Source organism: Hemitrygon akajei, chromosome 18 (genome assembly GCF_048418815.1).
Source record: "Hemitrygon akajei chromosome 18, sHemAka1.3, whole genome shotgun sequence".
Classification (NCBI taxonomy): Eukaryota; Metazoa; Chordata; class Chondrichthyes; order Myliobatiformes; family Dasyatidae; genus Hemitrygon; species Hemitrygon akajei.
The window spans coordinates 13,148,083-13,171,803 of record NC_133141.1 but is presented as its reverse complement, the minus strand read 5'-3'; the positions used below and the strand labels follow the sequence as shown (position 1 = coordinate 13,171,803).

General features: G+C 41.2%; 1 protein-coding gene across 4 annotated transcripts in view; it reads left to right on the top strand.

Moving 5' to 3' along the window:
- The window catches only part of letmd1 (LETM1 domain containing 1), a 29,044-nt gene extending 6,067 nt beyond the window's left edge, over nt 1-22,977 (top strand). For 3 of the 4 annotated variants that reach the window (XM_073070865.1, XM_073070861.1, XM_073070862.1), the window contains 7 exons: nt 3,430-3,545; nt 5,483-5,565; nt 7,671-7,857; nt 12,080-12,181; nt 12,384-12,536; nt 18,123-18,219; nt 19,350-22,977. In XM_073070865.1, the coding sequence (XP_072926966.1) occupies nt 3,430-3,545; nt 5,483-5,565; nt 7,671-7,857; nt 12,080-12,181; nt 12,384-12,536; nt 18,123-18,219; nt 19,350-19,432 (821 nt within the window). In that variant the 3' untranslated portion in view covers nt 19,433-22,977. Of the gene's footprint in view, nt 1-3,429; nt 3,546-5,482; nt 5,566-7,670; nt 7,858-12,079; nt 12,182-12,383; nt 12,556-18,122; nt 18,220-19,349 lie in introns of those variants that run through there. The other variant, XM_073070864.1, reaches the window with a different exon arrangement.
- The last annotated feature ends 744 nt before the right edge of the window (nt 22,978-23,721 follow it).

The following is a 23,721-nucleotide window of genomic DNA, read 5'->3' as shown; positions in this document are numbered from 1 at the left end:
CTAGATGTTGGCAAGATACTGGAGTCTAGAATTGGGGAAGAAATAGCCAGTCTTTTAGGAAAGATTAATGCAATCAAACCAAGGCAATGTAGTTTTATGACAGGAAAAAGTTTTAAAGAAATTTTTTAGAGTTCTTTGAGGATATAACACACCTAAGCATACCAGTAAATGTGGTGTATTTGTGTTTCCAGAAAGTACTTAATAAGATGTCACAAAGATCTGCAACACAAGTTACAAGCTTGCAGTATTGTGGGGGGAGTGTGCTAAAATTGATTGAATGAAAACTGGTTATCATACAGAAGACAGAGTTAGAATATATGTGTCTTCAGGCTAGAAGGATGCAATAAGGATCAGTTCTTGGCCTTTATTTATTTCTAATTTGTATCAATAACTTGGAAATATTATCCGTATATGCTGTTAATACAGAATCAGGTGGGAGAGCATGTTGTAAGGAGGATATTTGGACTCTGCAACAGTATGTAAATTGGTTGAGTAACTGGGTGAAATTGTCCCAGATTGAGTGTAATGTAGGAAAATGTGAGGCCAAGAATTTAAAAACAGACCATTATCTAAATAGAGAGAGACTGCAAATGAGTGAAGAAGAGAGCAATCTAGCTGTTCTTGTGTATAAACCATTAAAAAGTTAACATGTAGGTGCAACAAAGTAGTTAGGAAGGCAAATTTCATACTGCCCTTATTACAGGGAGGTTGGCATTTAGAAATGGACAATTATTGTTTTAAAATTTTACAAAACAATGCTGAGGCTGCACCTGGAAGGACTGTGTACTGTTTTGTCACCTTATTTAAGGCAGAATCTGCTGGCATTGAGGGCAGTCCTAGACAGAATCACTGCTAATCCCTAGGTTGAAAAGATTGTCCTGTCATGAATGGCTAAAACAAGTTCAATCTTTATTCTTTGGATGTTAGAAGAATGAGGGGTGATCTTATTGAAACATATCAGATGCTCAGGGGGCAGTTTGAAGTTGAGCCGTTTGTACTTGTGGGAGAGTCTTAAGGGCATGTAAGATAAGGGGATGGTCATTTAAAACTGAGATGTGTAGGAATTTGCTCTTTCAGAGAATGGTGAATTAGTGAAATTTTATACCCTGGAGGGTTATGAGGGCTAGATCACTGAGCGATAGGGCCCTGGGTAGATCAGCAGATATTGAATGGCACAGCAGACTTGAGGAGCCAGGTAGCCTACTCCTGTTCCTATTTTACTTTTCTGTACTTGTGTGCATTTTGGCTGCTCGTATCATTGTTTGGACCTGTTCCACTGCCTTGACTAGCATCCTTCTTTCAAAATTCAACTGTAACCTGAGTGTAATGAGAAAAACACCTTTACACATCCTTGGCTTTTGTAATGTCCTGTCTTGCTTTTCTCATAAATGCAGCACCATTAAACATATTATCAGGCCATTATCTCATTGCTGTTTACCATCAGGCCATTGTCTTCTGTGTCATCACCAACTTCATCAACTCTGGAGAACTCCCATTCACTGCCACCAAACTCAGTTCCCTTATCTCACACTGCTCGCTTCTACCTCCTACCCAAGATCCACAAACTGACTGTCCAAGTAGGCCCATTGTTTCTGCCACCTCCTGCCCCACTGAACTCGTGTCCATATAGCTCGATGGTTCAGTCCATTCCGACCTACATTGGCGACACTTCAGATGCTCTCGATCTCTTCAACCACTCTCAATTTCCGTGCTGAGCTCGCAAATGTTATCAACTTTGCCTTCTGCCTCCAACCTCCATCCCGCCCTTAAATTCACTTGGTCCATTTCTGACACCTCTCTCCCCTTTCTCAATCTCTCTATCTCCATTTCTGGAGACAGTTTACCAATATCTTTTATAAACCTACCGACTCCACAGCTAGATTGACTATATCTCTTCCCACCCTGTCTCCTATAAAAGTGCCATTCACTTTTCTTAGTTCCTTCGTTTCTGCTGCATCTGATCCCAGGATGAGGCTTTCCTTTCCAGGATATCAGAGATGTCCTCCTTCAAAGAATAGGGTTTCCCTTCCTCCACCATTGACGATACCTTCACTTGCATCTCCTCCATTTTCTGGAAATTTGCCCTCACCCCATCTTCTCGCTGTCTTAACAAGGATAGAGTTCCTCTTGTTCTCACCTGCCAGAGGAAGTTGTCCTCTGCAACTTCCACCATCTCCAATGGATCCTACCGCCAAACACATCTTTACCTCCCCCCCCACCATCTCTGCTTTCCGCTGGGATCGCTCCCTCCCTACTAATGTCCCTCCTGGTACTTAACACTGTAAGCGGCATAAATGCTACACCTGCCCATTCACCTCCTCACTCACCTCCATTCAGGACCCCAAACAGTCCTTCCAGGTGAGGTAACACTTGCACTGCAAAACTGTTGGGGTCATCTACCCAGTGCTCCCAATGTGGCCTCCTCTACATTGGTGAAACCTGACGCAGATTAGGGGACTGCTTTGTTGAGCACCTTCGCTCCATCTGCAAAAAGCAGGATTTCCCAGTGGCCAAACACTTTAATTCCAATCCCCATTCCTATTCCGATATATAGATCCGTGGCCTCCTCTACTGCTACGATGACACCACTCTCGGGGTCAAGGAGCAACACCTCATATTCTTTCTGGGTAGCCTCCAACCTGATTGCATGAACATTGAATTATCCAACTTCCAGTAACTTTTCTATCTCCTTCCCTCTTCCATTTGCCATTCTGGCTCCCCTCTACCTCTCCCCTTCTCCTCACCTGTCTATTATCCCCTGGTTCCCCTCCTTCCCTTTCTCCATGGTCCACTCTCCCCTCCTATCAGATTCTTTCTTCTCCAGCCCCTTACCTTGTCCACCTATTACCACCCAGCTTCTTACTCCATACCCCTCCTCCTCCACCTTGTTCTGGCTTCTTTTCCCTTCCTTTCCAGTCCTGATGAAGGCCTGAAACGTTGACTGTTTATTCATTTCTTAGATGCTGCCTGATCTGCTGAGTTCCTCAAGCATTTTGTGTGTGTTGCTGTTTGTGGGAGCTCGTGTGCAAATTTTTAACAAAGTCCTTAACTTGACTCAAAGCACCTGGAGCTTCCTGGTGTGAAATGCACAATGGAAGTGCATGTCTGTTTTTCATTGAATCTTGTTGCATAAAAGGATGCTGTTCTGCCCCTTGCATGTCAATCAGTTCTTTGAAAGAGCTGCCCAGTATGCCCAAAGAGCTCTTGCTCTTTCCCATAGCCCTGCAATTTTCCCCTTCATGTAATAGCAACATTCCCTTTGAAAATTGGGATTAAATCTGCTTCCACAATCTTTCAGGTTGTAAATGATTTCTGATTATAACAGCCTGTTGTTTTTTAATTACTAAAATAATAGTTATCTTGTCAAATACCCTGAATAGTATTTGCATTTTCCGCAGTTGATAACTCTTCACTTTGCTTATCTTGTAGGTTTCCGTCTGTTGTATCTTGACTTCAAGGAAGTTCATGAAATAAAGCATAACATGGCTGATAAGGGACTAAAATACAACCAGCTGCCTTACAGAAAAATGGAAAAATTAAGACAGGTGGGAATCTTTTCCACAGTGAAGGCCACACAGTGCCACATTGATCCTTTTTCAAGCAATGGAGCAGAAAGATGCCTTTCTTGAAAGCCAATTGTTCAAAAACAGTTTTGTTTTCCTTTGTATCTGCTTTCTCCTTCTGCTATTGAATCACATACCCACACCTTTGGCTGCAAAAGTAGACAAAAGCAGATTTTTCTGAAGCTTTTATCCATATAGTTTAGGTGTGGGAGGGATGGTTGGTTGCAAGGTGCAGACTTGGAGCCATTTAAAAATTTGTTCCTGAGCCAAAGGGTACAGGAAATTATCATTGTTACTGTGACGTTGGGGGAGAAAAAGATAGTATGGAACTTTTTACATTTAATTGTGCTATACAGGTGTCCCCCGTTTTTTCAAACGTTCGCTTTACAACAACTCGCTGTTAAGAAAAACCTACATTAGTACCTGTTTTCGCTAACCAAAGAGGATTTTCGCTTTTACAAAAAAAGATGCCCGTTTCATATGTGTGTTTACCCCGAGAAAGACTACAATGACCATGAAACCTTGTGCGGGCAGTTGTTTGCGTATACGTGTACGTGCGTCTGCGTGTACGTGCTGATTTTTTTTTTCTCTCCAAATCAATTTTGGCTCGCTGTCTTCCCGAGTTTGATAAGTGAAACTACACTGTACATACAATATTTCTACTTTATATAAGCTGTATATTTATCATATCATTCCTGCTTTTACTATATGTTCGTGTTATTTTAGGTTTTATGTGTTATTTGGTTTAATTTGCTAGGTTATTTTTTGGGTCTGGGAACGCTCAAAAAATTTTTCCCATATAAATTAATGGTAATTGCTTCTTCGATTTACGACATTTCGGTTTACAAACGGTTTCATAGGAACGCTCTACCTTCGGATTGCGGGGGAAACCTGTAACTGGTCTGGGCTATCTCATTGCTGGTTGGAGTACTACTCCCAACATCATGTCTCTCATCTGAATGAAAACATTTAAACAAAATCTCACAGAAAAGGAAATGAAGTAAGAAATTGGAGTGCTTAAAGTCTGTTTCAATAGGTGTTAGAGAAATGTACAGTTGGCCCTCCTTATCCGCGGGTTCTGCATGTGCGGATTCAACCAACCTCGGATCCGGAAAACCCAGAAGTTCTCTCTCCAGCACTCGTCGTTTGAGCATGTACAGACTATTTTTTCTTGTCATTATTCCCTAAACAATATAGTATAACAACTATTTACATTGTATTGGGTATTATAAGTAATCTAGAGATGATTTTAAAGTACAAGCAGTCCCCGGGTTACGAATGAGTACCGTTCTTGAGTCCACCTTTAAGTTGGAACAGGTACATCCGGTATTATTTAGCATCAGTTACTCAAGCGTTTGTTTTAGTATATAGTATATATTTTACCTTAATCTATGCATATAAAACACTTAAGAAACATATGTATTCCAATAATTAAACCACTGCGTTGCTTAGTAATAATTGTAGCTTTCATCAGGGCAGGGCCTTTCACATTCTCCATTAAAATTGTTCCGATCGTTGACCGACTGTAGCCTAACGCTTTTCCAATGACCGATGGCATTTCACCTCTTTCTGATCACTTTATTACTTCCACTTTATTTTCATTCATGATCATCATTATTTTCATGAACATAAACACTGCAGATTCAGAGCTGTACCGCTGGGTCCTAATGTCCACTGCACTGAGACAGGTTAAATAAGGGACTTGAGCATCTGTGTTTTTTGGTATCCGCGGGGGTCCCGTAACCAATTCCCCGCGGATAAGGAGGGCCGACTGTATACAATATACATCCTGAAATTCTTTTTCTTGTTAAAAAAAAAAGAATTACTGTTGTGAACAGTAATGAATTTGGTAGTGCACTGGTTGCCTGAGAATGAGCAAAGTTGTTGGTATTTACTAATACAAGTATCTTCTCTTCCAGTTTCGCAGAGATGTTATAAAGGTAATACCTGTGGTGCTTCTCTCCATTCCACCATTTGCAAATTATATTGTCTTTGTATTGATGTAAGTATTTTAAGAATTTTCATTAATGTTCTCAAGTTGGGCAGTGACCATTTATGATAATTTAGCCATATTTTTAAATACATTTATGACCAAAGCTTTAACATTTTGAAACATCATGAGTTGACATGGTATTATAAAAAGCACTTAAATGCAGTTTAAAAAAAAAAGCAATTCTAATGCTAACTGACAAATAATGATGTTGAGTATTTTAGAAAACATAGTTTAACCAGCAGGTTATTCAAAGCCTGTTGGATGTTGCAACCTATGTATCAGATTACTTTTCCCCCTTCAATTACCTTGCAATCTTCAGGAAGTTTAAGGAGTTCAAAGTAAATTTATTATCAAAGTACACATGTCACCATATACAACCCTGAGATTCATTGTCTTCTGGGCATCCTCAATAATTCCATAATAGAATAATAAACATAATAATGAAAGACTGCACAACTTGGGCATTCAACATTGTGCAAAAGACAACAAACTGTGCAAGTACAAAAAGGAAGAAATAATACTAAATAAATAAGCTATAAATATCGAGAACATGAGATGATGAGTCCTTGGAAGTGAGTCCATAGATTGTGAGAACAGTTCAGTGATGGGGCAGGTAAAGCTGATTGAAGTTATCCTCTTTGGTTCACAAACCTGATGTGAGGGGGTAATAACAATTCCTGAACCTGGTGGTGAGAGTTCTGAGGTTCCTGTACTACCTTCCTGATGGCAGTAGAGAGAAGAGAGCATGTCCTGGGTGATGGGGCTCCCGAATGATGGATGCTGCTTTCCTGTGACAATCTCGGTGTAGATGTGCTCAGTGGTGGGGAGGCTTTACCCATGATGGACTGGGCCAAATGTACTAGTTTTTGTAGGATTTTCCTTTCAAGAATTTCCAAAGCAGGCCGTAATGCAGCCAGTCAATATACCCTCCACCACACATCTATAGAAGTTTGTCAAAGTTTTTGATGTCTTGCTGAATTACCATATATTGTAATTCTTTGGTTTTAGTATGTCATGCCCTCTAGTGGAAAGTGATAATTCTGGAAAGACATTTAATTGTCTGAAACAGAATCTTATAGGACAGAAGTAGCCCATTTGCCCTTGCCTGTATGACTTTCAAAGAGCTTGGTGGTTAGTCCTACTCCAAGTTGTACTCACTAAGCTTGCAGTAAGAAGTGTGAAAAGTAAACGGGAAAAGCTTTCCTCCTTTCCCTGTGGCCTGATAGTAGTAGTTCACACAAAAATAACTGAGGTTGGGAGGTGTGTACAGAGATTCTTGTGTAAGCATCATTCCATGAAGCAATACGCTATTGATAACAGCATTATTCTGAGTTGTACGTGTTTGAAATGTGTAGTGGGCATTGTTTTGTGATTAACTTCTATAATTCTACTTTTGAGTGATGAACATAGGTAGAACCATTGGCTTTGCGTTTCAAGTTGTGATCTTGACCACTGTTTTGTTTTCAGATCCAATGTAAGTGCTGAAGGTTTGAGTCCGTGATCCTAACCCCTGGGATGTACCTACCATTGTCCAACCTACCTCTCCTTTGTATTCTTCTTGGACCCACTTTTCATGCTTCTGTACATGCTTCTAATTCATCTCTAGCATCTTTCAGTTCTGAATACCTGAATCATTAACTCTTTTTTTCCCTCTAATGATCAGAGATTCACTGAGTATTGTAGCATTTTTAATTTCAAATTTACAGTATTCAGTTCCTCTTACCTGCCTTCAGTTCACTGGGGCTGGCTTTTGACAGTGATGTTCCTGGGAATTCTGAAACAAAGTGAAGAACTTGGATTTATATGGCATCCATTGAGAAGTGACTTTGAAAAGTAGTGGCACAGAAGGAATCCTGATATTCTTGGGTTTTTTTTTAAAAGTGTAACCACATTTGTAACCTGTTGTAACTCAAAGTGTTTATGTGTATTGGCAACACTGCAGCATGATGTGCCACAAGACCTTGATGTGTTAAATGTTTTTTACAAGCAGTAGTTATGGGGCTTTATGTGGACTTTAAAATACATCAGTGTCAGAATTAGTGAATTACCTTTAGCACTGGACAGTTGGAACCCACATATGTGTTTCCTAAATCTGTACCTTATTTTATTTGTAGGTATTTCTTTCCACGTCAGTTTTTAATGAGGCATTTCTGGACCCTTGAACAGCAGCTGGAATATAAAGAAACCTACCACTCATTACGGGCTCAGGTTTACCCAGATGCTGTGAGTGGCTTAATCAAAGCAGCCTCAAAAGTTAACGACAAACAACTGAAACATCAGCTTATAAATCTTGGCAACAAAGTACGTACACAGATATGTTAAATTTGAAGCTTTTATATTTCCAGGATTTCTTTGGAACTGGTAGTTGTCAGGTCATTAGTATCCTAATGAGGTGTAACATGGAGTGGCAAGGTACATATTTATTTCTATTGCTCTGTGTGTTGTATTCTCAGTGTTACTGAGAAGGCAAAAGGTTAATATTTGGTCCTGCCCAAAAGTCAGGGAAGAAAAATGGTGAGGAGCAGTCTGAAAATGAAGTTGAGACCAAGATCAGCTCATTCATGAATTTATTGAATGGTGAAGCAGACTCAAAGCCTGTATGGCTGCCTCCTGTTTCTCTTTCATCTATTCATACATTGGTGTGTCAGAAGTTGTTTTGGGTGACTAGCTTGTTAGTTCTATTATAATTGATGGAAATGTTTCTGTTGTTATTAAATGCCTGTTTCAAAGTAATCAATTTGGATCCTATTGGTGAGTAAAAAGTGAGAAATACAGTGGTTTAATCAATAAGGAAGACTTAAACATGGAAACATAGAAAACCTACAGCACAATACAGGCCCTTCGGCCCACAGTGCAGTGCCGAACTTGTACTTCCTTTAGAAATTACTAGGCTTACCCATAGCCCTCTATTTTTCTAAGCTCCATGTACCTATCCAAGAGTATCTTAAAAGACCCTATCGTATCCGCCTCCAACACCGTCGCCGGCAGCCCATTCCACACACTCACCACTCTCTGCGTTTTTTTTTAAAAAGAGCTTACCCCTCACATCTCCTCTGTACCTACTTCCAAGCACCTTAAGAATGTGCCCTCTAGTGTTAGCCATTTCAGCCCTGGGAAAAAGCCTCTGACTATCCACACATAGTCACTCATGCCACTCATCATCTTATACACCTCTATCAGGTCACCTCTCATCCTCCATTGCTCCAAGGAGAAAAGGCCGAGTTCACTCAACCTGTTTTCATAAGGCATGCTCCCCAATCCAGGCAACATCCTTGTAAATCTCCTCTGCACCTTTTCTATAGTTTCCACACACTTCCTGTAGTGAGGTGACCAGAAATGAGCACAGTACTCCAAATGGGGTCTGACCAGGTTCCTATATAGCTGTAACATTACCTCTCAGCTCTTGAATTCAATCCCACGATTGATGGTGGCCAATGCACCGTATGCCTACTTAACCACACAGTCAACCTGCGTAGCAGCTTTGAGTGTCCTATGGACTCGGACCCCCAACATTCCTCTGATCCTCCACACCGCCAAGAGTCTTACCATTAATACTATATACTGCCATCATATTTGACCTACCAAAGTGAACCACCTCATACTTAACTGGGTTGAACCCCATCTGCCACTTCTCAGCCCAGTTTTGCACCCTATTGATGATGTCCCGCTGTTACATCTGACAGCTCTCCACACTATCCACAACACCCCCATCCTTTGAGTCGTCAGCAAATTTACTAACCCATCCCTCCACTTCCTCATCCAGGTCATTTATAAAAATCATGAAGAGTAGGAGTCACAGAACAGATCCCTGAGGCACACCACTGGTCCATGCAGAATATGACCTATCTACAACCACTCTTTGCCTTCTGTGGGCAAGCCAGTTCTGGATCCACAAAGCAAGGTCCCCTTGGATCCCATGCCTCCTTACTTTCTCAATAAGCCCTGCATGGGATACCTTATCAAATACCTTGCTGAAATCCATATACACTACATCTACTGCTCTTCCTTCATCAATGTGTTTAGGCACAACCTGCCCTTGACAAAACTATGCTGACTGTTCCTAATCATATTATGCCTCTCCAAATGTTCATAAATCCTGCCTCTCAGGATCTTCCCCATCAATTTATCAACAACTGAAGTCAGACTCAATAGTCTATAATTTCCTGAGCTATCTCTACTCCCTTTCTTGAAAAAGGGAACAACATCTGCAACCCTTCAGTCCTCTGGAACCTCTTCCGTCCCCATTGATGATGCAAAGATCATCTCCAGAGGCTCAGCAATCTCCTCCCTCGCCTCCCACAGTAGCCTAGGGTACATCTCATCCCGTCCCGGAGACTTATACAACTTGATGCTTTCCAAAAGTTCCAGCACATCCTCTTTCTTAATGTCTATATGCTCAAGCTTTTCAGTCCATTATAAGTCATCCCTACAATCACCAAGGTCCTTTTCCGTAGTGGATATTGAAGCAAAGTATTCATTAAGTACCTCTGCTATCTTCTCCAGTTCCATACACACTTTTCCACTGACACAGTTGATTGGTCCTATTCTCTCACTTCTTCTTACTCTTCACGTGCTTGTAGAATGCCTTGGGGTTTTCTTAAATCCTGCTCTCCAAGGCCTTCTGATGGACCCTTTTGGCTCTCCAAATTTCATTCTTAAGCTCCTTCCTGCCAGCCTTATAATTTTCTAGATCTCTATCATTACCTAGTTTTTTGAACCTTTTGTAAGCTTTTTTTTCTTCTAGACTAAATTTTCTACAGCCTTTGTACACCATGGTTCCTGTGCCCTACCATAACTTCCCTGCCTCATTGGAACGTACCTATGCAGAACACCACGCAAACATCCCTTGAACATTTGCCACATTTCTACCATACATTTCCCTGAGAACATCTGTTCCCAATTTATGCTTCTAAGTTCCTGCCTGATGGCTTCATATTTCCCCTTACTCCAATTAAACATTTTTTTGACTTGTTTGCTCCTATCCCTCTCCAGTGCTATGGTAAAGGAGATAGAGTTGTGATCACTTTCTCCAAAATACTCTCCCACTGAGAGATCTGACACCTGACCAGGTTCAATTCCCAATACCAGATCAAGTACAGCCTCTCCTCTTGTAGGCTTATCTACATATTGTGTCAGGAAACCTTCCTGAACACACCTAACAAACTACACCCCATCTAAACCCCTCGCTCTAGGGAGATGCCAATCGATATTTGGGAAATTAAAATACCCCACCATAACAACCCTGTTATTATTGCACCATTCCAGAATCTGTCTCCCTATCTACTCCTCTGTCCCTGTTACCATTGGGTGGTCTATAAGAAGCACCCAGTAGAGTTATTGGCCCCTTCCTGTTTCTAATTTCCACCCACAGAGACTCAGTAGACAATCCCTCCATGACTTCCTCCTTTTCTATGGGCGTGACACTCTGATCAGCAGTGCCACGCCCCCACCTCTTTTGCCTCCCTCCCTGTCCTTTCTGAAATATCTAAAGCCTGGCACTTGAAGTAGCTATTCCTGTCCCTGAGCCATCCAAGTCTCTGTAATGGCCACAATATCATAGCTCCAAGTACTGATCCACGCACTAAGTTCATCCACTTTGTTCATGATACTCCTTGCATTAAAAAGACACATCTCAAACCATCAGTCTGTGCACATCCCTTCTCTATCACCTGCCTGTCCTCCCTGTCACACTGCCTACAAATTTTCTCTATTTGTGAGCCAACTGCCCCTTACTCCGTATCTTCAGTTTGGTTCCCACTCCCATCAATCATAGTTTAAACTCTCCCCAATAGCTTTAGCAAACCTCTCTGTCAGGATATTGGTCCCTCTGTGATTCGAGTGCAACCCATCCTTATTGTACAGGTCATGCCTACCCCAAAAGAGGTCCCAATGATCTGGAAATCTGAATCCCTTCTCCAATCCCTCTGCCACGCATTTATCCTCCACCTCACTCTATTCCTATGCTCACTGTCGTGTGGAACAGGCAATAGTCCTGAGATTACTACCTTTGTGGTCCTGCTTCTCAACTTCTTTCCTAACTCTCTGTAGTCTGTTTTCAGGACCTCCTCCCTTCTCCTACCTATGTCGTTGGTACCAATACACACCACGACCTCTGGTTGTTCACCTTCTCACTTCAGGATATCATGGACGTGATCAGAAACATCTTGGTCCCTGGCACCTGGGAGGCAAACTACCATCCGTATTTCTTTCCTGCGTCCACAAAATCGCCTCTCTGACCCCCTAACTTGACATCCATAGAAGAATTTAATGTTAATATTACAAGGTTGTTATTACATTAGAATTTCAAGGTTATTGGGTACTGAAGGTGTATACTCTCTTTGTTTCTATCAACTCACTTACCCTTTTGAGGTTCCAGGTGTTTTTTTTTCCACTGGTAAAATGGTTTTGAGGAACTTCGGAAGGGAAAGAAAAAGTTACTGCCCTATTTTTTTTTTGATTGCAGTAAGCTGTATTTTGGGGTTGCTGACTGCATTTGTGATCCACTGTACTGTTTTAAATGAAGGTTCAGGAAGGCATTCACCCAGAAATCTCCCAGCTACATACAGTGGCAAGGCTGTTCTCCAGAAAACCACTAAGAATCCATCATATTGATTCACAGCAGGCGGTAAGGAGTTTATTCCTATTAGCCCATTTGTAAGCAATTTAAATGATGCAAGACTTTGGAAAGCCATTTTAAACAGTATACTGTTTAAAAGTAAGTTAAGATTCTGTGGTGTTTTAAAATTAGCTGTATGTCTTTGACTTCTGAAATAAAAGGCAAAAGGAATGGTTGCTCATTCACCTGCATCCTACTGTTATGTTGTTAGGAAGTCTTTAGTCGGGTAATGTTTCTCACTCCACACATGCCGTCCTTCATCCTACGCCGTCGTCTCTGGAGCCACATCATGGAAATTCGACACTTGGACCAAGCATTAAATACCTTGGAAATGCGTGACCTATCGGAGGATGAACTAAGAACTGTGAGTTAAAGGGTTGATGGTATGGAACAACCACTTGCATTTTATAAAAATGTTTGTAATGTGGCAAAATAGTTCAGGGGTGTATTCAGGTGAAAACTGAGGCCATTTCAAAGAATATTGGGAAGGGTGACACAAAGCTTAATTGAGTGGGATGTGTCTTTGGGAAGGAGATCCATAGGCTTACGGTCTCAGTTGAAAGCCTGACTACCAGTGGTGGTGTGAAGGGAATAGGAATTGGAGCCTGCGATCAGAGGAGCCCTTCAGCTTATGGAGTCTGCATCAGCCATCCATTTACTCTTCTTCTATTTTATTTTCTCCATGTTTCCTCAACTTGCTCTGGATTCTATTCTTCATCATCACTGCACGGTACAGCAACCAATCCTCCCATGCACCAACTTGACTTTGAGATCTGGGAGAAAACTGGAGTGGTTAGAAAGAGAATGGGCAAACTCTATAGAGATGGCACAGCAGATCAGCAAAGAAGCTGAGGCAGTAGCACCATTCTGCTGCCTGAGGCTGTGGGCCTGGAGAATGCTACAAAGCTAGGGAGGTTGATTGTAAAGTGAGCATGGCCTTCAGAATGTGGCTTATGGCTAATTGTCTCCCCAGTAAAGAGGCTATATTTCTAAGACACCAGCTTCATTAATATTGTAATAACTATAGGCATCCAATGCAGATCAGGATGTAAAGTGATCCTAGTTGCATAAAAAGCTTTCTAGCGAGTGGATGTGACAACAGTCTAGAATCTGAAACATAGCAATTCTGGTGCAGCATTAGTCCATGCTATTTGTCTGGGCCCCATGAGCACTTTGAGAGAGACCTGGAAGCATTGTCTTTTTGTTATGTTGCTTGGAGAGTAGAATAGCATTGAGGGAAGAAAGGGGTTGTGGGTGAGGGTGACATTTTAAAGTAGTGGTTGCCAGCCCGTCAACCGTGATCGACTGGTCAATCTTTGAGACTTTTCCAGTAGATCCCGGGGGGAAAAAAAATACACAAATACTGTTGAGAGATTGTTTCCGGGTTGCGGGGTTTTAGTTCTGTTCTTTCTGCCCAGTGTGCATGCCTGTAGCTCCCCCGCACTACGCAGTGTAATTCAATGGTCCCCAACCACAGGATCGCGAGGAAACGATATGAATCAGCTGCACCTTTCCTCATTCCCTGTTGAACTTGAACCCACACAAGGTCATCAGTCGCCTAAACGCAGTGATACCCTTGTGCCAGGGATCACTAGTTGGCCTCGCGCAGCCGACGGGAAGTGCCGTTACTACTGGTCTGGATCGTGGACAGATAGGCGCCGCCTCTAAACCTGTTTAGCACACCGAATGTTCATGGGGAATACAGTGCTAAAATATTCGCAGACAACCTAATTCGGGCTCAGGGTTCCGTAAGTAGCAGAGCAGCTACCTCGCTGTGATCTACTGAAACAAACTTTTGTCGGCCGATAGATCCTTCAAGGGAGGCGGGCACGGGGACCTCCGGCCTGTATCTTGTCCTCTCACCCCACCCATGACCAGCCGCACCTGGCCAGGGCATCTGGCGGCAGGCAGGCGGGAGGCTGCAGTTCGGGCTGGGAGGCTGTCGAATGAGGCAATGAAGCCCTCAAAACTGCTTCGGCACCCTCAGTCCAAGCACCCTGCACTTAAAGACAAACCCGTAAAGTTTTGTGAGCAGAAAAAAACATGAGCAAGTGGGACAGAAGCTAATTGCTGAGAGCCGTGAAAACTAAATTGTGGAACAGACTGGATATAAGGAACCCCCTTAGAGTATCACTGTATTCCCGTTGTGTTTAACACCCCCCCCCCCCCCCCCAGCCCGTCAGCCGGTCTGCAAGAATATTGTCAATATTAAACCGGTCCGCGGTGCAAAAGAGGGTGGGTACCCCTGGTGTTTATACATTATTTCTACTTCCGGGTTGTGGGGTTTTACTTCTGGTCTTTCCTGCCCGCCTGCGCATGCGTGTGACTAATCAATCTGGGGTCGATCTTGCCTCTCACTAAGGCAAGGTAAGGGATCTTGGGTTTAAAAAGGTTGGTGACCACTACTTTAAAGTCTACATGTACCTTGTTTTCTGTTTTGACCCTTTCGTCTTGTAATACCTTGGAGAAAGCACTTGATTTAAGATCATAAGACATGGGAGCAGAATTAGGCCATTTGGCCCATCGAGTCTGCTCTGCATCATGGCTGATGATTTATTATCCCTCTCAACCCTATTCTCCTGACTTATCCCATAACCTTTGACACCATTACTAATCAAGAATGTATCAACCTCTACTTTAAATACACACAATAACTTGGCCTTCACAACTGTCTGTGGCAATATATTCCACAAGATTCACTACCTGCTAGCTAAAGAAATTCCTGCTTATCTCTGTTCTAAAGGGATGTCCTTTTATTCTGAGGATAAGCCCTCTGGTCCTAGAGTCCCCTACCATAGGAAATGTCTGTCCTCTCCATATCCACTCTATCTAGGCCTTTAAATATTTAATAGGTTTTGATGAGATATTTCCCGCCCCCCCCCCAAACTTCAGTGAGTACATGCCCAGAGCCATCAAACGTTCCTCATACATAAATCAGAATCTTTTTTATTATCACCGGCATATGATGTGAAATTAATTAACCATTTAATTCCTGAGATTCTTGTGAACCTCCTCTGACCTCACTCCAATGCCAGAACATTCTTTTTTAGATAAGGGGCCCAAAACTGCTAATTATACTCCCAAGTGCAGTCTGACCAGTGCCTTATAAAGGTTCAGTATTACATCCTTGCTTTTATATTCTAGTCCTCTTGATATGGATGCTAACTTTGCATTTGTCTTCCTCACCACCAACTCAAACTGTAATCCTGCACAAGGACTCCCAAATCCCTTTGCACCTCTGATTTCTGTAATAGTCTACACCTTTATTCCTCCTACCAAAGTGCATGACCATACACTTCCCAATACTGTATTCCGTGTGCCATTTCTTTGTCCATTCTTCTGCACTCTTCCTCCTCATGACTACCTGCTCTTCCACCAATCTTTCTATTGTCCAGGAACTTAGCTGCAAAGCCATCAGTTCTGTCATCCAAATCATCGACGTATAACATGAAAAGAAGTGGTCCCAACACTGACTGATATGGAACACCACTAGTGACCAGCAGCCAACCAGAAAAGGTCCTCTTTATTCCCACTCTTTGCCTCCTGCCAGTCAGCCAATATTCTCTCCATGCTAGTACCTTTCCTGTAATACCATGGGCTCTTGTCTTGTTTAGCGGGCTCATGTGTGTCACCTCATCAAAGGCCTTCTGAAAATCCGAGTAAACAACATCCACTGACTCTCCTTTGTTTATCTTGCCTGTTATTTCCTCAAAGAAGTCCAACAGATTTGTCAGGTAAAATTTCCCCTTGAGGAAACCATGCTGACTTCAGCCTATTTTGACATGCATTTCCAAGTACCCCAAAACATAATCTAATACCAGCATTTTTGATCTTTTAAAATAATTACTTTTATTAAAGACTCTCTCCTCAAACAGTTGAATAAGATAATTGGCCTGTCTTGATGTATTCATAGAAAACCTACAGCACAATACAGGCCCTTTGGCCCACAAAGTTATCCCTACCTTAGAAATTACTAGGCTTACCCATAGCCCTCTATTTTTCTAAGCTCCATGTACCTGTCCAAAAGTCTCTTAAAAGACCCTATTGTATCTGCCTCCACCACCATTGCAGGCAGCCCATTCCACACACTCACCACTCTCTGAGTAAAAAACTTACCCCTGACATCTCCTCTGTACCTACTCCGCAGCACCTTAAACCTGTGTCCTCTTGTGGCAACCATTTCAGCCCTGGGAAAAAGCCTCTATCCACATGATCAATGCTTCTCATCATCTTATACACCTCTATCAGGTCACCTCTCATCCTCTAGTCACTCCAGGGAGAAAAGGCGAAGTTCACTCAACCTGTTTTCATAAGGTATGCTCCCCAATCCAGGCAACATCCTTGTAAATCTCCTCTGCACCCTTTCTATGGCTTCCACATCCTGCCTGTAGTGAGGTGACCAGAACTGAGCACAGTACTCCAAGTGGGATCTGACCAGGGTCCTATATAGCTGCAACATTACCTCTCAGCTCTTAAACTCAATCCCACGATTGATGAAGGCCAATGCATCGTATGCTTTCTTAACTTCAGAGTCAACCTGTGCAGCTGCTTTGAGCGTCCTATGGTCTCGGACCCCAAGATCCTTCTGATCCTCCACACTGTCAAGAGTCTTACCATTAATACTATATTTTGCCATCATATTTGACCTACCAAAGTGAACCACTTCACACTTATCTGGGTTGAACTCCATCTCCCACTTCTCAGTCAGTTTTGCATCCTATCAATGTCCTGTTGTAACCTCTGACAGCCCTCCACACTACCCACAACACACCCAACCTTTGTGTCATCAGCAAAATTACTAACCCATCCCTCCACTTCCTCCTCCAGGTCATTTATAAAAATCATAAAGAGTAAGGGTCCCAGAACAGATCCCTGAGGCACACCACTGGTCCATGCGGAATATGTCCCGTCTATATCCACTCTTTGCCTTCAGTGGGCAAGCCAGTTCTGGATCCACAAAGCAATGTCCTCTTGGATCCCATGCCTCCTTACTTTCTCAATAAGCCCTGCATGAGCTACCTTATCAAATACCTTGCTGAAATCCATATACACTACATCTACTGCTTTTCCTTCATCAATGTGTTTAGTCACACCCTCATTAAATTCAATCAGGCTCATAAGGAACGACCTGCCCTTGACAAAGCCATGCTGACTATTCCTAATCATATTATACCTCTCCAAATGTTCATAAATCCTGCCTCTCAGGATCTTCTCCATCAACTTACCAACCACTGAAGTAAGACTCACTGGTCTATAATTTCCTGGTCTATCTCTACTCCCTTTCTTGAATAAAGGAACAGCATCTGCAACCCTCCAATCCTCTGGAGCCTCTCCCGTCCCCATTGATGATGCAAAGATCATTGCCAGAGGCCCAGCAATCTCCTCCCTCGTCTCCCACAGTAGCCTGGGGTACATCTTGTACAGTCCCAGTGACTTATCCAACTTGATGCTTTCCAAAAGCTCCAGCACATCCTCTTTCTTAATATCTACATGCTCGAGCTTTTCAGTCTGCTGCAAGTCAGCACTACAATCACTAAGATCCTTTTCCATATATGAATACTGAAGTAAAGTACTCATTAAGTACCTCTGCTATTTCCTCCGGTTCCATACACACACTTTCCCACTGTCACACTTGATAGGTCCTATTCTTTCACGTCTTATCCTCTTGCTCTTCACATACTTGTAGAATGCCTTGGGGTTTTCCTTAATCCTGCCCACCAAGGCCTTCTCATGGCCCCTTCTGGCTCTCCTAATTTCCTTCTTAAGCTCCTTCCTGTTAGCCTTATTATCTTCTAGATCTGTAACATTACTTAGCTCTCTGAACCTTTTTATATGCTTTTCTTCTTGAAAGGAAAACATTTATTAAAAGGAAAACATTATTTTCTTGGTGTTTTGATTTTGCCTATCCAAACATGCTTCACCTAATTTTTTTTTTGTTTCTGATCTCAAGGCATGTTATGTGAGAGGCCTGAATTCAGTGCACCTGAATGCAGAGCAGTGCAAGGACTGGTTAATCAAATGGGTCCAACTTTCCAAGAGATTAAAAGGTAAATGGGCACAAATCAAACATTCCAGGTGAATTTATCATCATCTTGGCAACAATAACTGAATAGTTGTCTTTTGAATAATACGATGTTGTTATCTTTTACAGTGCAATAGGTCATGTGGGTCATTGTTCTTGCTTATATATACAAAAATTTACAATGTTTCTGGTGCCTGGTTTGAGTTCTGAATACCAGATTGAATGAAATTGAACGATCATTCTCCAGTCATTTTTTCATACATTTATTTCATTGTGCAATCAGAATGACCTTCTCGCCTTAAACCTATACCCACTTTTTGATAACCTTACGATAGAAAAAAAGATTTAAAATATCTACCCTATTGATGCCTCTCTTAATCTTAAGTATCTCTGTCAGCTCGCCCTCTTAGTCTCCTTTGCACCTGGGAAAGCAAGGTCAGCCTATCTAATCTCTCCCCTAATTCAGCAGTTCAAGCAGCTTCTGTAGAGCCAAAAGGTGTACATCAATATATTGGGTTGAGACCCTGCATCATATCCCTTAACTGTCAGGGCCAGCCCCTAAGAATTTCTTTCAGTAATTTCCTTACCATTGATGTAAGGCTCATGGGCCAGTAGTTACCTGGCTTTTCTGGGAGTGATTCGGAAGGTGCAGGATAGATGCACCCCCAAAGTAGTACTTTCTGGAGTTTAGAAAGGGGTTTGGGGGGGGGGGGTAAAGAGGAGGATCTCATTGAAACCTATCAAATGTTCAAAGACCTAGATAGAGTGGATATGAGGGGGAGTATAGGACCAGAGGGCACAACCTCAGAATAGAGTTATTTCTTTAACCAGGGGTGGTGAATCTGTGGAATTTGTTGCTATGGGTGGTTGTGGAGGCCAGGCTATTGGGTGTATTTAAGATGTAGGTTAATAGGTTCTTTATTTGTTAGGGTGTGAAATGTTACGGGGAGAAGGCAGGAGAATGGGTTTGAGGGGGGAAAATGGATAGGCTGTGATGAAATGGCAGAGCAGACTTGATGGGCTGAATGGCCTAATTCTGCTTCAGTATCTTATGGTACAGAAGTGATTGTGATTATGGCCACAAGTGATTAGTTTTTCTACTATGTGTGCAAGTCAATCACCTACTAAGTGGAAATATCTAACTTCTGTTTATAGATTCTGAAGCCTCTCTACTGTTGCACAGCATGGTACTACTTTCTGCAAATTACCTCAAAAAACTTCCAGAAAAAAGCAAGTAAACAACAAATGCAAAACTAAGGAGTGGCCGGCCATACACGTTTACCCAAGACATCTGTGCATTGTGTTGTCAAGGATTTCTTTTTTAGTGACAGACAAACTCTTGAATGCAAAAGCTTGTAGCTATTAACTTGCCTCCTGTGATGCACTGATTATGCTTAGAGGGAGATTCTCTCTGAGGAGGGAGACAAAGATGTATATCATTGTTTTCTCATAGTATAAATGAATTAATTTAAAAGAAACTAATGTTTTCTGGACCAGTACTTTTTATTTTAAAGCATGAAGGTAGTTTATTGGAATGCTATAACTTTTCCTGTCATTCACATAAAATGACTTTTTGCTACAGGTTTTAATCACTTTAATCCAGAGGTTGTCAAGGTAACAGTGAACTTAAAGTTTTGCTGTTGTTTTTGACAGCGGGACAGCATTTTCAGCCAAGGGCAGGTGCTGTTGAAATATGGATGTTCTATGCTCACAGCCATGAGTAAACATTGTCACGCCGCCTGGTTTAATATTAAGTTACATCCAGTGCTGTGTAATTCCTGCACTTGCAATATAGATAGAGCAGGCTCACCACAGAAAATACAGTCAAATCAGTTCAAATCTAAGTACTATTTTAAATGGAAATATAAGCGATAATTATTTCTAGTCAATCTGTCTAAAACTGACTATTAGTCATTAACCACTGGGATCCCTCAAACCTTTTCAGGTTTATATTCAGATTTTTTTTTTTTTTTTCCTCCTCTTCCTCCCTGCCCCCGGTACTTGATTTGACATAGAAATGTATTAACTTTTAACATGCACTGTTCTACTTTCTTTTAGGTGTTCTATATTTTATCATTTCTTCATGTACCTTTCTATCATTATCTGTCACTTCCAGCTAGTTGCCTTGTAAAGTATCACTGATTAATATGGCAAAGGCACATGGAAGTGTAACTTAACTAAGTGGTTGATGTTATGCTCAGAAACAGCACCTCCTTCCACCTGAGTAGAATTATGGTAGGCCCAGGTCAGTGGTGAATCTGAAAGTCAGTTTATAGTGTGGATTTGTTTATTAAAAATTAGTCAACCTTACTGAAGGCTGTTCTCATTGATTGGACAATCACCCAAATGGCCCACACCTATTTCTTCCTATCCCTTTTGCTTGCCCTTAAAGCAGTACCTTCCTCCTCTCCATTCACTGCTCATCACCGAGAACACAGTAGGTGGACGTAAGAGCATTCTTTTGCCTGTGAGCCACCCTCAATCCCAGAAACAATCAGAGTAATGACGTTAAATCAAAAATATGAATACTGTAGATGCTGAAAATCTGTAACAAAACCAGAAATGACTGGCTATAGACTATAAGACATAGGAACAGAATTAGGCCAATTGGCCCTTCAAGTCTGCTCTGACATTTCATTATGGCTGATTTATTATCCCTCTCAACCCCATTATTCTGCCTTCTCTCAGTGATCTTTTATGCCCTTATGAATCAAGAACCTATTAACATCTGTTTTAAATCTACCCAATGACTTGGCCTTTCTTTATTCTAAGGCTGTGCCCTCTGGTCCTAGACTCCACCACTATGGGAAACATCCCCTCCACACCCACAATATCTAGGCCTTTAACTATTCTATAGATTTCAATGTGTTCTTCCCCCCCCCCCCCCCCCCCCCCATACCTCTAAACTCCAGTGATTATGACCCCAGAACCATCAAATGCTCTTCATAGTAACCATCTGATCCCTGGATCATTCTTGTGAACCTCCTTTCTTGGATAAGGGGCCCAAAACTGGCCCCAAGTGAGGCCTCACCAGTGTTTTATAAAGCTTCAGCATTAAATACATGCTTTCATATTCTAGCCCTCTGAAAGTGAATGCTAACATTGCATTTGCCTTGCTGCACAAGGATTCCCAATTACCTTTGCACCCATGTCCATGCACTTCCCTACAGTTTTTTTTTCATATGCCACTTCTTTGCCCAGTCTCCTCAGCTGTCCAAGTCCTTCTGCAGACTTCCTGCTTCCTCAACACTATGTGCCCCTCCACCTATCTTTGTATTGTCTTCAAACTTGGCCACACTGATTAGGCTGCACCAGGGGAAGCAGGAAACATAATTTGTGCTTCAGTCAAGTGAAGCATAATCCATGGCTTAAACATGTTATTAGCACACTGACATTTCTTTAAGAGCCATATAATTTGTACTAATATAATTTTTTTTTGTTTGGATAATGCTTCTTAAGTGTGCAGTTCCCTGTGTAACCAAATGATTCAGGAATTCAATGTCTTAGATTGGCTAAATTGCTCACTCAGTTGGGTCGATGAAGCAAAGCAGTTCTATTTATCCTGTCTCCAAAAGGTCATCTTTAATTAAAGATACTACCCATTTTAATATACAGCAGCTTAAAAAATCTGTAATTATCTTTTTATCCTATTATATTTGAGGTGTCAACAATATACCCATTCCTTAAAAATTATTTTAATCCTAATTTTAAATGTTCCCACAGTTTCTGGTACGCTTATTGCTGAATGTGGACTTTGATTAAATGTCATTGCACTATTGCACTGTTATTCAAGTGGTGAGACATTGTTCTCTGCCAGCTAAACAGTAAGATTAAGGCATGAACTGACACTTGGATTCTGATAGTGCAAAAAGAAATGCTAGGTTTACCACATTATATACTGTACTTTGTTAAAGGAGATTTGTATCTTAAATTCAGAGCACTGACCTATTACAGTAGAAAATTGACCACTTTTCTGTCTTGAGGTAGGCTTCTATCTGCAAATTTTGTTACCTTCCTGCATTTTGAATAGTTAGAATACATGGAAATGACTGATTTATTTTCCCAAAGTTGCAATCAATGTTGTGGTGCTTTTTACCTTCACTTTCAAACTATTAGCTGAATGCTGTGCCCAGCACTTCAAAAAAAAGTTCAAAGCAGTCCTATATTTACTACCACAAGCTACATAATGAATTCGTGAAGAAATGGACAGCTTGATCTCTTACGAAGTTTGAGCATGAACTAACATGCTTGCTTAAGTCAGAGATTCTATAAACAGCCCTATATTGCACTGCTTTTATATTCTAGTACTGATTATTTTCTGTATTTCCTTTTGATTCTGCACTGCAAAGACATTTAAGTTTACATTTTAATCTTGTTTTACTGTTATTTATTTTTGTGAAAATGGATTCCTTAATTCAATAAGTATTTTTTATTTGTAAATATACTTTAAATGTGATTAGAATTGTCAAGGGGATATGCTTGTCAATTGAGTGCAGTTTTGGTTAATTTCAATGTGGAGAAACTATAAAATCCATTGTATGGGAATAAAAAAGTGTTGCTCCTTCTTGTCATGGGAACCAAAGGTTTAAGGAGGATCTCCAAAGAGGAAGTAGTAGAGAACAGGAGCCAGAGTTTGGGCAAATGAATGGAGTGCAATAAGTTAGAGTTTAAGGGTGGGGGGAAAAGAGAAGGGATAGGCATTACTTCATGATGCACCAGTTCTTGCTATGTAACAATTTGACAGATTTCTACATTAAACTCCAACTTGTTAACCTTAATAAAAGTGCATGAGGTTTCATCTTTCTAAATGTTCTTGTTAAAATGCTCTCAACTACTGGAAGAGCTTTTGTCACCATATCTTGATATTGTTTTACAAAAGTAAAACATTTTGGATGCTGGAAAATTAAATAAATCAGCAACTGTTAGAAATATGCTGTTCATCAGACAGCTATCATGAGTTAACTTTTCATCAGAACTCAAAAGTCAGTGACATGAAACAGCAATATTGTTCCTATATGGCCTGAGCTACTGCGTAGTTCCAACATTAACTTTAAAAAAAAAAATGCCTCCCAAGTGACCTGGTGTTAAATATAACCACTACTATGCCTGTGCAGTACTTTGAGATACTTTGCTATATTAATCACATTTTATAAATGCTGAACCAGTGGATGTTTGAGGTCATTATATAGCTTCTGTGCAGATGATAAGTTTGCCTTCAAAATGTCCCTTCAGCATAGCATGATGCAGCTATTGGGGCAAGGAAAAGGTAGATCTAAAAGTTAACTGGTCAAGATTAGATTCAAATGCTGCCTGTTTATTGTAATAGAACTTACTTCCATTTTTATTTATAGCTGCTTTTAACTTATAAATTTAGTTTTTCTTGGCCATCTTATGTAGCTTTTGAAACAATGTACCAGGGAGTTTCAGGAGTCATGTTTAAAGCTTACATTCACAGTTATTCAATATCTATACATCTCATTGACTGATGTTCCAGAGAGTATTTATCTATCACTGAGGCCCAGTGAAG